Source organism: Muntiacus reevesi, chromosome 20, assembly GCF_963930625.1.
Source record: "Muntiacus reevesi chromosome 20, mMunRee1.1, whole genome shotgun sequence".
In the NCBI taxonomy this organism is placed as follows: domain Eukaryota; kingdom Metazoa; phylum Chordata; class Mammalia; order Artiodactyla; family Cervidae; genus Muntiacus; species Muntiacus reevesi.
In genome coordinates this window covers 43,784,896-43,797,939 of record NC_089268.1, presented here as the reverse complement: position 1 = coordinate 43,797,939, position 13,044 = coordinate 43,784,896, and the positions used below count along the sequence as shown (strand labels likewise).

General features: G+C 44.1%; 1 protein-coding gene across 12 annotated transcripts in view; it reads left to right on the top strand.

The window, feature by feature from the left end:
* Positions 1 to 13,044, top strand: part of PHACTR1 (phosphatase and actin regulator 1) — a 521,359-nt gene that overhangs the window by 453,056 nt on the left and 55,259 nt on the right. For 10 of the 12 annotated variants that reach the window (XM_065912772.1, XM_065912773.1, XM_065912770.1 and 7 more), the window contains 2 exons: positions 1,009 to 1,176; positions 3,271 to 3,477. In XM_065912772.1, coding sequence (XP_065768844.1) covers positions 1,009 to 1,176; positions 3,271 to 3,477 — 375 coding nt within the window. The remainder of the gene's footprint in view (positions 1 to 1,008; positions 1,177 to 3,270; positions 3,478 to 13,044) is intronic. The other 2 variants (XM_065912777.1, XM_065912776.1) reach the window with 1 other exon arrangement.

Genomic DNA, 13,044 nt, shown 5'->3' with positions numbered 1-13,044 from the left:
TTTAAATTTTAAAAGATTAAAATATAGTTGATTAACAATATTGTGTTAAGTTTCAGATATATAGCACAGTGATTCAGTTATACATATATGTGTGTGTGTGTGTGTATATATATATTCTTTTTCAGATTTTTTTCCCTTATAGTTTACTACAAAAATATAGTTGCCTGTGCTAAACTGTAGGTTCTTGTTTGTTATTTATATATTTTATATATAGTAGAATGTATATGTTAATACTAACCTCCTAATGTATCCCTCCTTGCTCCCTTTCCCCTTTGGTAATGATAAGTTTGCATTCTATGTCTGAGTCTCTGTTTTGTAAGCAAGGTCATTCGTATCTTTTTCTTTTTAATTCCACATAAGCAATATCATATGATGCTTGTCTTTCCCGGTCTGGCTTGCTGCACTCAGTATGATGATTTCTAGGTTCATCCATGTTACTGTGTATGGCATTCCCTCATTCTTTTTATGGCTGAGTAATATTCCGTATGGGCTTCCCTGGTGGTTCAGACAGTAAAGAATCTGCCTGTAATGCAGGAGATCTGGGTTCGATCCCTGGGTTGGGAAGATCCCCTGGAGAAGGGACTGGTTACCCACTCCAGTATTCTGGCCTGGAAAATTCCATGCACAGAGGAGTCTGGCAGGCAACAGTTCATGGGGTTGCAAAGAGTCAGACATGACTGAGTGACTTTTCACTTTCACAATATTCCATATATATATGGAGTTCCATATGTATTCCATACATACACACACACAGCCCATCTTTTTTACCCATTCATCTGTTGATGATTAGAAAGATGGAGAGAAAACAGGCACATTACTGAAGATCATTGGAAATAGTTTCCCTGGTGTTTCGATGCCTTAAAAGCAAAATAACGAGTGCAGACTTTATGTTCTGGTCTTGATGAAGATTGTTCAAAAGTGTCTAGACTCAGGTAGCAGGCTGTAAGTGTCACCCTTTCCTGCAAGGCAGGTGTGTCTAACTCTGCGGTCTCCTTCTCACTCCAACAGACGGGGAGCTCTCCATATCGAATGAAGATGACTCCCTGGAAAATGGGCAGTCTCTGAGCTCCAGCCAGCTGTCTCTGCCCGCCCTGTCCGAAATGGAGCCAGTCCCGATGCCCAGGGATCCCTGCTCATACGAGGTGCTCCAACCTGCCGACATCATGGATGGGACAGGTAATGCCCCCATAGACATGGAACTGGTCCCCAGCATGCGGTGTGGGGGGCCTTCAGCCCAGATGGACTTGGGCTTCTGTTTTGAACCACCCCGAACATGAGGATCTCCTGGAAACGAGGATGAAAATAACCAGTTTAGTATTGGGTTGATCATAAAAGTTCCTGTGGGTTTTTCCATAAAACATTACAGAAAACTTGAACAAGCTTTTCGACCAACCCAGTACATGCTGAGTATAAAAATATGGAGGAAATATCCATGTATTTTTCTACAATCTTTAAAAACACTTTTAAGACCTTAATCTCTTTAAAGAAGATAGGTCTTGTTTTGTAATATAGATGCTTTAAAACATCATCATTTTGTTTTCTAACACTTGTTTCTGCTAACGCTGAGCCCCATGCTTCTGTAGGATGTCTGTCTAAGTCACCTGGTCACAAAGCCCTGGTATGCCTTTGAATCCTCACCCCAATATAACAGTTAACTGTTACATCACTTTAGCAAACTGTACCAATTGACCGTATAAAATCGATGCGTTGATTGTTGTATCCTGCTGACAGATGATTTGCGATGCCATCTGACCATCACTCCCTCTTTGGTCCAGAGCCCTCCGAGCGGCCAATATTCAGTCCCTCAGAAGGACTGCAGAGTGGTCCTCTTTAGCCAGATGGTGGCGTGCTCCCGAGAGCCAATAAGGAGAGGCCCTTGCTATCAGGAGACAAGCCTCTGGGGAGAGACCTCTGGGAGTATCTGGAGCCTGGGGAGGGAGGCCGTGTCCTTCCTTTCTCTACACCGTGTGCAAAGTCTGCAACGTGGGGCTCAGGCAGGCGGCGGGAGTGCTGGCGGTTCAGAGTCAGTGCCCCGCTTCACTCTGGGACCCTACGAGCGCTGCTCCATCAACGAGTCCAGCACTGGTAACACCAGTGTCCCTTGAGCCAGGGGAGAATCTGGTTCTCCTGCGGATGATGTGCAAGGCTTTGATGCTGCCAGGAACACTGCTGCCTGGATTAGGGAGGAAGGAGGAGGCAGGGGAGGACTCTCGTACAGGCTTTCTTACTGGAGCAGTGATGGTGAGGGGGGAAATATGAATCTGAGTTGCATTTCCCTCCCAACCTCCCCCACTCCCAGCTGGAGAGATTGTTCCAACTAAAGCAGTAAATTGAGATTTCTCTTCAGTCTTCCTTGTGACTTGGGGGTCAGACAGATTTGATTTGTTGTACTGAGATCTGTCACCCTTGGGAAGTCGTAGAGTCTCCTCCAGTCTTCGCCAGTCTGAAGGGAGGGCCTCTGCTACCACCCAGGACCGCTCTTAACTGGGTGGTAAGAGCTGGTCTGGGTCCTGCCCCCCACCCCCAGGGGGAGAGGAAGAGGCAGGCCTGAAGCAATGAGGAATGGGCAGAGTCCAAACGAGAAAACCATGCTTCTGACTAGGGTAGGAGAGAGGAGCAGAGAAAACAAAAAGGATGTTAATTTGGAGCATCCTTCACCTTGTCCAGGTGGATAGGAGCCAGTAGGAGCCAGTGCCCCTGAAACTATAGAGCGCCCCCTGAACATGATGCCCAGCTTGGACGGCTCCGAACCTGGAGGAGCAGCCACCCCAGGATGTGGGGGTCGCCCGCCCAGTGTCCACTCCCAGGCAGTCCTCAGACCCAGGAGCAAAGGGCAAACACACCCAAAGGAGATGCCGGCATTGGCGGTGGTCTGGTTCAGAGGGGCTCCTAGTCCTTGGTCCGTTACACCTGCCCATGTGTTGGCTGTCGCCATGGTCCCGTGAGTCCCGTGTTGGCGCGCCCATGGAATGTGTACTGTAAGCGCCCGGGTTGAAGGGATGGCGCTGTGATGGTTCGAGGAAGCGTCCTCTTCCTTTTTCTTCCTCCTGCTCCCTGCGGTCCTCCGTCTCCTGTCTCTGCCTGCCCGCTGTGTGCCCCACCTCAGCCCCGGCTTGCCTCGCTCTCCGGGTCCCCTCTCGGACGCCCCGCCGTTCGGGAGCCCTGAGCCGCGGGCGCCCGGCCGCGCCGCTGCCTGTCCCATCCCCGCGCTGCCGCCAGCCCCCGCACTGCGTGTTTAATGTCGTGTGTGACCTGTCGTTGTCCCCCCAGCGTCCGAAGAGGGTCCCTCTGCCAGTGAGTCTGCAGCCCTCCTGTCCCAAGATCCTTCAGCCAAACCAGTCCTGTTCCTGCCCCCCAAAAAACCTGCTGCTTCCCCCGGAGACCACGAGGACACCCCCGTGAAGCAGCTCTCTCTCCTCAAGCAGCCCCCCGCCCTGCCTCCCAAACCCACTGCCAGGATTGGCAACCACTTACCAGGTGAGTCAGCACGTCCTCGGGGGCCCCGCCGTCCTGCCTTCCCTTCACGGGATCCTTTCTTGCTTCTTACCTGAGCACCTTTGGCGAGGTCGCCCTGAGGGACACGTGGGTGTTTCTGTGTGTGTCTTGGTACACGCCATTGTGACCTGGATTTGTGTGTGTGTGTTCAGAGGCATGCGGTATACACCTGCCAGCCACGTGCCGAGAGCCTCCACTCATGTGCAGTTGCAAGTATGTATATTGGCACTGATGTGGCCAAGTCAAAAGTTTGCCCGCCTAGGTGGGTTAGATTCACCGTCCAAATCTTTGTAGAGATAGAGGAGCACCTCTTCTCTTCATCATGAGTTTGCTAAAGCGTTCAATATTTTGTCTTTAAACACTTGATTTGAAGCCCAGTGTATTTCTTCTTTTACAGTGTATACCTGTGCTGTTCTCTTTGGGGAAGAAAAAAAAAAAGCAAAGATAGTAATTTGCAAAATATTGTGGGAAATACTTTTAAGAGGAATGTTGCCCTAAAATGACTGCTTTTTAATTGAAGCGTGGTTGATTTATGATACTGTTATAAATCGGGTGTATGGCAGAATGATTCAGTTATATATATTTTTTCAGATTATCAGTGGGATTAACAGATACAAACTACAGAAAACAGATAAGCTTGATAAGCATCACAGATTTACTGTATTGCAAGGGGACTGTGTTCAATATTTTGTAATAACCTGAAATGACTTTAAAATTCATTGTTCAGTGTTAGTTAACAAGTGCACCTACAGTTATTAAATTGGGCATTTAGTGGAATTGCACTTCGCTGTACATTAGCACGTGAATTGGGTACCACTTTGTGATTTAAAGTTGTGGTATAATCAGAGGTTCAAGATTTCAGGGGGATGTTTCTCCAACCTTGATAATAATCCCACGTGATGCTGATTGATTTCCTTTTTATAATATATTTGCTATTTTTATAAATAGTCTCTAGTTGATCTCTATACATTTTCACAAGTTGGAATGAGGGTGCAAGAATATCCATTTATTTTATCATTAAAAAACTGGGGTTCAAGAAGAGAAGTGACTTTTCCAGAACTGGTGGGAATTCTGCAGTAAAGCCAAAATTAGACCCTGTGTTTCCCAATTCCTAAATCAATCGCTGTTGTTTCCATGGCCGCAGGATGTCTCTCGCATGATGCAGAGGCTTATTAGATTGCAATTCAAATAGAAGTTTGTGTCAAGCTCCTCTATCAAAGTGCATGTCCGTCCAAGTCAGTGTTTGTGGTTCAAAAGAGCAAGTTTCCAATTAAACTGTTCAACAGAGAAGTAACACTTGAGTGTTCCCAAATTTAAATGCAGAGAAAACCACAAAGGAAAAGAGCCTTCTTAAGCCTCCCTGTAAACATAACCACTGTCTATCATTTAGCTAACAAAAAACATCAAATACTAGTTTACTTTTTCTTTGTCCTCACTGATGTCTTATGAACTGGTCCTCATGTTACTAAAATACTCCACAAAGTGATTCTGTTAGCTACATTGTAAGTGAAAGAAAGTGAAGTCACTCAGTCGTGTCTGACTCTTTGTGACTCCCTGGATTGTAGCCTATCAGGCTCCTCCGTCCATGGGATTTTCCAGGCAAGAGTACTGGAGTGGGTTGCCATTAATTAAATGAGGAAGCCTTTTAAGGAGTTTCTATCTTCCTTATTATAAAAACTCAATATCTCAGCAATGTGCATATATTTTTATAAGCATTTCTGAGTTTTTCCTCACTTATTCCTGGTATGAGAATTGCTCATTCTGATTCTAGAAGCAAATTATGTACTTTTAAGGTCCATGTACATTTTTAGACTGAGATGCCAAAGTTCCCTTGAGAAAGCTTAAATATTGAAAAAATAAACTCCTATATGTAGTACATATTTATTCAGCACACCTAACTGTAGGCAGAATACTGTGCTAGGTATCAAAATATGACAGTTCAGTACATATGTATATGTATATATACAATTATGAATATATACTCAGAAGTAGAATGCCAGAATAGCTACTGTTGGTGTAAACCGACAAAAAGGCTCCTGAAGAGCATGAAACTCAAGCCCACCCTTAAGGCCTGAAGGACTTAAAAGAGAATGAGGAAAGGCTCCGAGGTGGCCCTGCTTCGGGCCAGTGACAAGGAGGCGGAGCTGGGATGAGGGGCCATCTCGGGCTCTGTTGAGAGAGGATTTTCTAGGCCTGCCTACCATGGGAGCATTTAGATTTTATTCCCAAGGCAGTGGGGAGCCTTTGGAAGTTTTTGAGCTGGGGAGTGAGTGATGGGGTGAAAACTAGACTTTAAAATACATTCCTGGGTCCTTGTGTAAAATGAACCAGAAGAAGAGAAGGTTGACGGCCGAACTGAGAAGCCAGGGAAGCCACCTGTGTGCCTCATTCTTCAGAAGTACTAGTTGAGTTAAATCGAGCAATCTGAGGCAGAGAGATGCTTTCAGAGGCTGCTCCAGTTGTTGAAACAGAAGCTGAAATGATCAACTGATGGCAATGGGAAGAGAGAGAATGGATGAGTAAATAAGACATTTTAAAAGAAGAATTAGCAGGGACTCCCCCGGTGGCCCCATGGTTGGGACTTTGCCTTCCAATGCATAGGGTGTGAGTTTGATCCCTGGTCGGGGAACTAAGATCCCACATGCCTCGTGGCCAAAAAAACCAAAACATGGAAAACAGAAGTCATATTGTAACAAATACAGTAAAGACTTTAAACATGGCCCACACCAGAAGTCTTTAAAAAAAAAATCAAAATAAAAGAAGGATTGACAGTAATTTTTTTAAAAAAAGAAATACTGCCCTGTAATTTATTTACCTAATTAAGAACTTCAGCCACAGCCTGGCGTTTACAGGATTCTCTTGCTCTGTTAGCCTTGTCTCTCTGGCTCCCCTTGTTCTTTCCCCAAGAGAGTGAATTTTACCCATTATCTGTACATCTTGCTTCCATAGAGCTTGGGCCAAGTGGATTAAAAAATATATATATGTGAAAGCTGATGATCTCTTACTGTATTGTACCTGGTAGCCACTTAAATACGATGATGACGAGATAGGCACAGATGTGTACAGGGTGCAAGTGTGGTGCTTCCCCTTCGGGATTAAACTCAATTGAACTTGCTTCGTTTTTGTAAGTGAACCATCCGTCACAATCTGCATCACCATGAGGCAGCCACGTTAACCCTGTTCTCTTGCTAATTACTCTACAGACATCTGGGCCATGTCAGAAGGAATTAATAAACTGAGAATTCTAGCAGAACTCTAAATTGAGACTTGGGAGTTTTAGCGTGTTCTCGGTGTCTGTTGTTCTGTGGACATTTTTAAAAGGAAACAGACAACAGTTTGAAAGACACCATGCGTGATTAATAGAAAGTGACAGTAGTTAATGGCCCGGTGGATGCTGGAGGAAGCATGAACCTGGACTTGGACTACAGCTAGGTACATGCAGGGAAAGATATGCAGAAATATCTCTGCTTTGGCATTTGCTTCCATTTAATCCAGAAAAACATAATTAACTTGGAGATTGTCTCATGCATTTTCTCAGTTCTTCAGCCAGTAGATAGAAGCCCACTTGCTCCCCTAAACTATCTTTCTTCTTCTCTTGTTGTCATCCTCATCCAACTTATCTCCAACATCAGTATGTGTGCAGTGGATATAATATAGGATTAGGAGTTGCTGGGCATTAACTTCCTTTCCATTCTGGAAGGACAGTACCCAGCAGAGCTCGTTGCATAACCAATATGATCTGAGATGAATAATTTTCGAAAGGTATTCTCCTTAGAAGGATGGCTGACTCCAGAAGAAAAGGGTGGTAGAAGCAAAAAATATTGTCTCCTACTTTTCTGAGTCTTTATCAATCACCTCTCCAGCCATCCTGGCTCCAGAAATAAAATATTAAACATTGCATGAATGATCTATTCCTTCTGCATAAGTTACCTGCAATTAGGTACCCCACAGGAGCCACTGGAATGAAGGATAATCAATTTATGTGATAGCTGAACTTCACAGTCTGACAATCACACTTAGGTGATAATGGCAGGTGCCATTTTTGGAAAAATTTACTAGTATCTTTATTCTTTCTTTTTCATAGAGGAGGAAAAGGAAATTCAGAGAAGTTAAATAACTTAGTCATGGTGAAATATCTAGAGAGACTCTATCCATTTCATTTTATTCCAGAGTCCTCACTTGTCACCATTAGTTTACGCTGTCTCCACTAAGATACCTATTCTTTAAATTTGTGATAATGAAATCATTAGTTTTCTTCAGGTTTTGTTTGTTTGGGTTGGCTTTTTTGGCTCCTTGCTTTTTTATCTATTTAAGAATTACCATTACACGCCAGTCAGGATGGCTGCTATCCAAAAGTCTACAAGCAATAAATGCTGGAGAGGGGGTGGAGAAAAGGGAACCCTCTTACATTGTTGGTGGGAATGCAAACTAGTACAGCCACTATGGAAAACAGTGTGGAGATTTCTTAAAAAACTGGAAATAGAACTGCCATATGACCCAGCAATACCACTTCTGGGTATACACACCGAGGAAACCAGATCTGAAAGAGACACGTGCACCCCTATGTTCATCGCAGCACTGTTTATAATAGCCAGGACATGGAAGCAACCTAGATGCCCATCCGCAGACGAATGGATAAGGAAGCTGTGGTACATATACACCATGGAATATTACTCAGCCGTTAAAAAGAATTCATTTGAATCAGTTCTAATGAGATGGATGAAACTGGAGCCTAGTATACAGAATGAAGTAAGCCAGAGAGATAAAGACCATTACAGTATACTAACACATATATACGGAATTTAGAAAGATGGTAATGATGGCCCCATATGCAAAACAGAAAAAGAGACACAGAAGTACAGAACAGACTTTTGAACTCTGTGGGAGAAGGTGAGGTTGGGATGTTTCGAAAGAACAGCATGTATATTATCTGTGGTGAAACAGACCACCAGCCCAGGTGGGAGGCATGAGTCAAGTGCTCGGGGCCTGGTGGGCTGGGAAGACCCAGAGGAATCGGGTGGAGAGGGAGGTGGGATGGGGGACCGGGATGGGGAGTACGTGTAACTCTATGGCTGATTCATATCAATGTATGACAAAACCCACTGAAAAATAAAAAAAAATTAAAAAAAAAAACTAAAAAAAAAAAAAGAGGAAATTGGAAAATCTGCTTATTTTGTATAACTCAAAGGCAAAAAAAAAATTATTCCACCCTTTGAAAATAAATAACTTTTTTAAGGTAGTTGACTATAAAGAGAAAAAGTAGTCAAGTTGGGTTTCAAAGCACATGCTAGAAAGAGACAGTCAGAGGATCAAGAATGGGGCTGATCACATGGGAAGCACGTGACCACCATTGGAAACATACAATTCAGCAAAGAAAGGAACTCTTGCTGATCCTCAAAAACAAGCCCTTCTGCTAATGTGACTTTGTAGCACTGTCTTTAGAGCCTGAAACAGGGAAACTTAACTGTATTACCAGAACTGGTTGATTGCTAGTTTCAACGTTAAGAAGTATTTGCAACTGCAAATTTCCCTGCCAGAGAGCATCCATGGCCTGTGGCATTTTTTCAGCCCCAGCAGGTGTCTAATGAGCATCCTCTCTGCAGAGCTTGTCAAGGTAAAACCAGTATTTCTATTTAGCGCCTGTCTCTCTAGTTTTGAGGCGTGTCCACAGTGGGTTGTTCTACAGTCACATTCTCATCTGTCAGTTCACGGTGTGGCTCTGTCGCTGTCTGATCCTCTGGCCCCATTTCTCCCCTAGAAGATCCCACCCACCCTCCTTGTTCTCCTCTTTCAGCTTCCTCTCCAACTCTCCCAAATCACCCAGCTCCTTTCATCTCTGTCCCTGCCTTCCTTCCTGGCTTTCTACTCAGAAAGTGAAAGAAAACTGATGATTAGAGCATCGGACCCTGAACCTCAGCTGTGCTTTTAAACAAAAAAAAAAAAAAAAAAAAATGGATAGAAACTCAGAAACCTCCTAAAGAAGTTTAGGGTTCACAGTCTCTGGATAACTGATACTTTGAAGAAATGGGAAATTTACCTGAGTTTAATCTTTATACCCATTTCTCCTGTGTTCTGGTCCTGATTGTCTTTTCTCAAAATACAGAAATTCTTTTCTTAGTGAACCTGTCTGTTGATGAAACATGTTTAAAAGGATGCTTTCTGCTCTGACCTCTGTGATCAAGGCAAAGATTGCAGCAAAGTACCTTTTGGTTTTTGGTAGTGTTGTTAGGGTGCAGATTTAATTCACTTGGCACTTTTCTTTTTGTGGTGAAAACATATAAAATTTACCACCTTAACCATTTAAAAATGTACAGTCAATAATGTTATATATAATCATATTGCACAATGGATTTCCAGGACTTCTTCATCTTGCAAAATTGACATTCTGCCTATTAAACACTCTCCCCTTTATCTCTCCTTAACCCTGGTAACCACCTTTTTACTCCTTGTTTCTATGAATTTCACTCCTCTGTTAGTTGCTCGGTTATGTCTGATTCTTTGCAACCCCATGGACTGTAGCCTGCTAGACTCTTCTGTCCGTGGAATTCTCCAGGCAAGAATACTGGAGTGGGTTTCCATCTCCTTCTCCAGGGGATTTTCCTCACCCAGGGTTCGGACCTGGATCTCCTGCCTTGTAGGCAAATTCTTTACCATCTGAGCCACCAGGGAAGCCCGATTTGTCTTTCTGTGGCTGGCTTTTTTCATTGAGCGTGTTACCCTTAAGGTTCATCCACATTGTGGCTCACGTGAATTTTCTTCCTTTGTTAACTCTGAGTGATGCTTATATTTTGTGTGTTTTTTGGACTATGAGCAAAGTACTCTTCCAACTTTAACACAGTTTATAAAAGTGTTCTCTTATCAGCTCTCAGAGTTGTAGATGGTTATAAGCTACAGAAAATGTTTAATCTGAAGATGTATAAACATGTTTCTGAAGAAATTCAAATAGTAAGAGATCAAATCCTTTTGAAAGAATCAGGAAAACCATGGTAGAGAAGGATGTATTTAAGACAGGCCTTAAAGATGAGGAAGACAAGTAGGGATCGCAGGGGAGGTTGCCAGGAAGTAGGAAGCAGGGTTCAGAGAGGCTCATGCATTCAAGGCATAGCATGTTCATGGCATGGCTTAGCATGTTCGTGGCATGGCAAATGGCTCAGCTTGGCAGGAATGTGCAATTCTCCTAGGGAAATCAAGAACGATCAGGCCAGCAGTGGGTTGAAAGGAAACTGGAGAACCTTGAAAGCTGTGGTGAGGGAGGTAACTTTTTGGAGGAGGAAGTGGACATCTTTTGTGGGCCTTTAGCTACAATTGCTAGATTTCATCCAAGACGTTGCTTGGATAAAATGGGTGCTGCTGCTGTTGAATGGATTTACAAGTGGATGGATGAATGTAACTGAGGCTATCCAGTGTCTCCCTGAAAATGCAGAAGGCACCAAGTTGCTGCCCCTGACTCTTCCTCTTGGACATTGTTTAACTGTCCCAGGAGCAAGTTTCCGTTAGGAGTGGGGATTTGGTCTGCTGTGTTCCCTGAGGGTCCTTGGCTATTGCCCCTCAGCAGCAGGACAGAGGGACCCATTGCAGAGGTGTTAAAAGAGGAGCTTGATGATCGTTTGCCCAGGAGTTCGTAGCAGGTTATTTTCTTCTTTAGGAGAATCTGTGCACATTGTTCTCCATCTCTGAGTGCTGCTGAAAATGAAATGTAATTCTCATGCGTTCTGTAGTATTTAAAGGAAATGTGATAACCTAGGGAAAAAAGCCACCCCTCATAAGAGTAGCAGTTAAACATGAGAGTCATCCATTGGGCAAACTTATGGTCCAGCCTTAGGTGTCATCAAGTACACTGGGAATCGCATGGGGAAATGGGGATGCTCTGCAGATGGTTTAGACCAGCCACTACCATCACTGTAAATGCAAGAAATCTGAGCATGTCCTCCAACAGTGAATAAATATCGTGCATCAGGTGGGTGGAGAGTTAGAGATGAACTGTGTCCATCCCCATCTTTCCTTCATAAAACATGGATCTAGCTTGAACTTCTTAGTTCAACCATGAATGTACTACCTCTTTTTTCCATGTTGTGGGCAGTGTTTATTTTTTCCTTTATTAAAAATTTTTCTATAATGGAAACTTCCAAACATATATATAGGTAGTTTATTATGGTTAACCTCTGTGTACCCCTTGGTTAGACCAGTCTTGTTTCATCCTTAAGCCTCTGGTGGTCCTCTCCCATAGGATTATTTTGAATCAAACCTCAGATATCTTATCTTCCATCCACAAATATATATATTTTTTAATGGGAGTATAATTCACAATGTTATGTTAGTTTCTGATGTGTAGTGTGTAATCATGGCCATGTCCAACTCTTTGAGATCCCATGGACTGTAGCCTACCAGGCTCCTCTGTACATGGGATTTCCCAGGCAAGAATACTAGAGTGGGTTGCCATTCCCCTCTGCAGGGGATCTTCCTGCCCCAAGGATCGAACCTGTGTCTCCTGCATTGCATGCGGATTCTTATCATCTGAGCTATCAGGGAATGGGGTTAGTTTCTGCTATACTACTTCTTAATAGAGAGATACTCTATGTAGTATTTTGTTGTCTATGATCTAAATTTACTGCTTTTGAACCTCACAGAGAGAGCCCCTGGTTCTGGGGTTCTGAGACCAGAACAGCGTGTGTCTGTTTGCTTCCAGGACTTTGAGATTTTGATTTGACTCCCTCCTAGCCTTTGCCTGGATGGTCACAAACAGCAGTCCTCCCTGGGGGCACATCCAATGCGGACTCCTTTCTGCTGCCCTCCTCCGGACCCTCTCACCTTCCTTCACATCTGTCATGTGGAAAGCTCGGGTTCAGCCACCCCGACATTGATATCGCTTTCCTGGCCTCTCGTTGCCTGGTCTCCCTGGGAGCAATAGCCCAAGTCAGCATTGGTGAAAAAGTAAACCAGAGGATGTGTTTTTATCCATAACTTATCATTTCTAACAAAATACTGATCTTAGGAACAAATGTGTGTTCTCACGATTATATCTGCAGTTCTGACTCTTTGAGAGCACTTTCCTGACAATGAATAACATGTAATTTGACTTTTACAAGATTGAGTATAGTTGCAGGAGAGCTGAAGTGCCCAAGTGACCCAGTTGGCTGGTGAACAGCCCCTCCACGGCCCAGTGTCACCAGCATCTCAGCGAAGCCACCCGGGGAGGTGACGGGGAGGATCCACTTAAAATCAAAATTGTCTCTTTGCCAAGTGCCTCTGAGACAAAGTCAGGGGCTGGGGATGCCTGTGTGATCATGGCCCTTCTTTTAGGATTTTGGCAGGTTCTGGACTTAGTCCTGACCACGTCAGGCGTCCACTGTGGTGTCTGTGTGCTAGGCTGTTTTAGGAGACCTAGGCAGGCTGATGGCATTGAAACCTAATCACTTGGTACTCTTCTGTCCCGCTCACCACGAGGGGTCAGTCAACGCATTTTTGCCTTTCCAGGCTTTGACCAAAAAAGGGCCAGCCTACCTTACAGTCCCTAAGGTGGCCTGAAGGGATTAGCGGAGCCATCCTTGC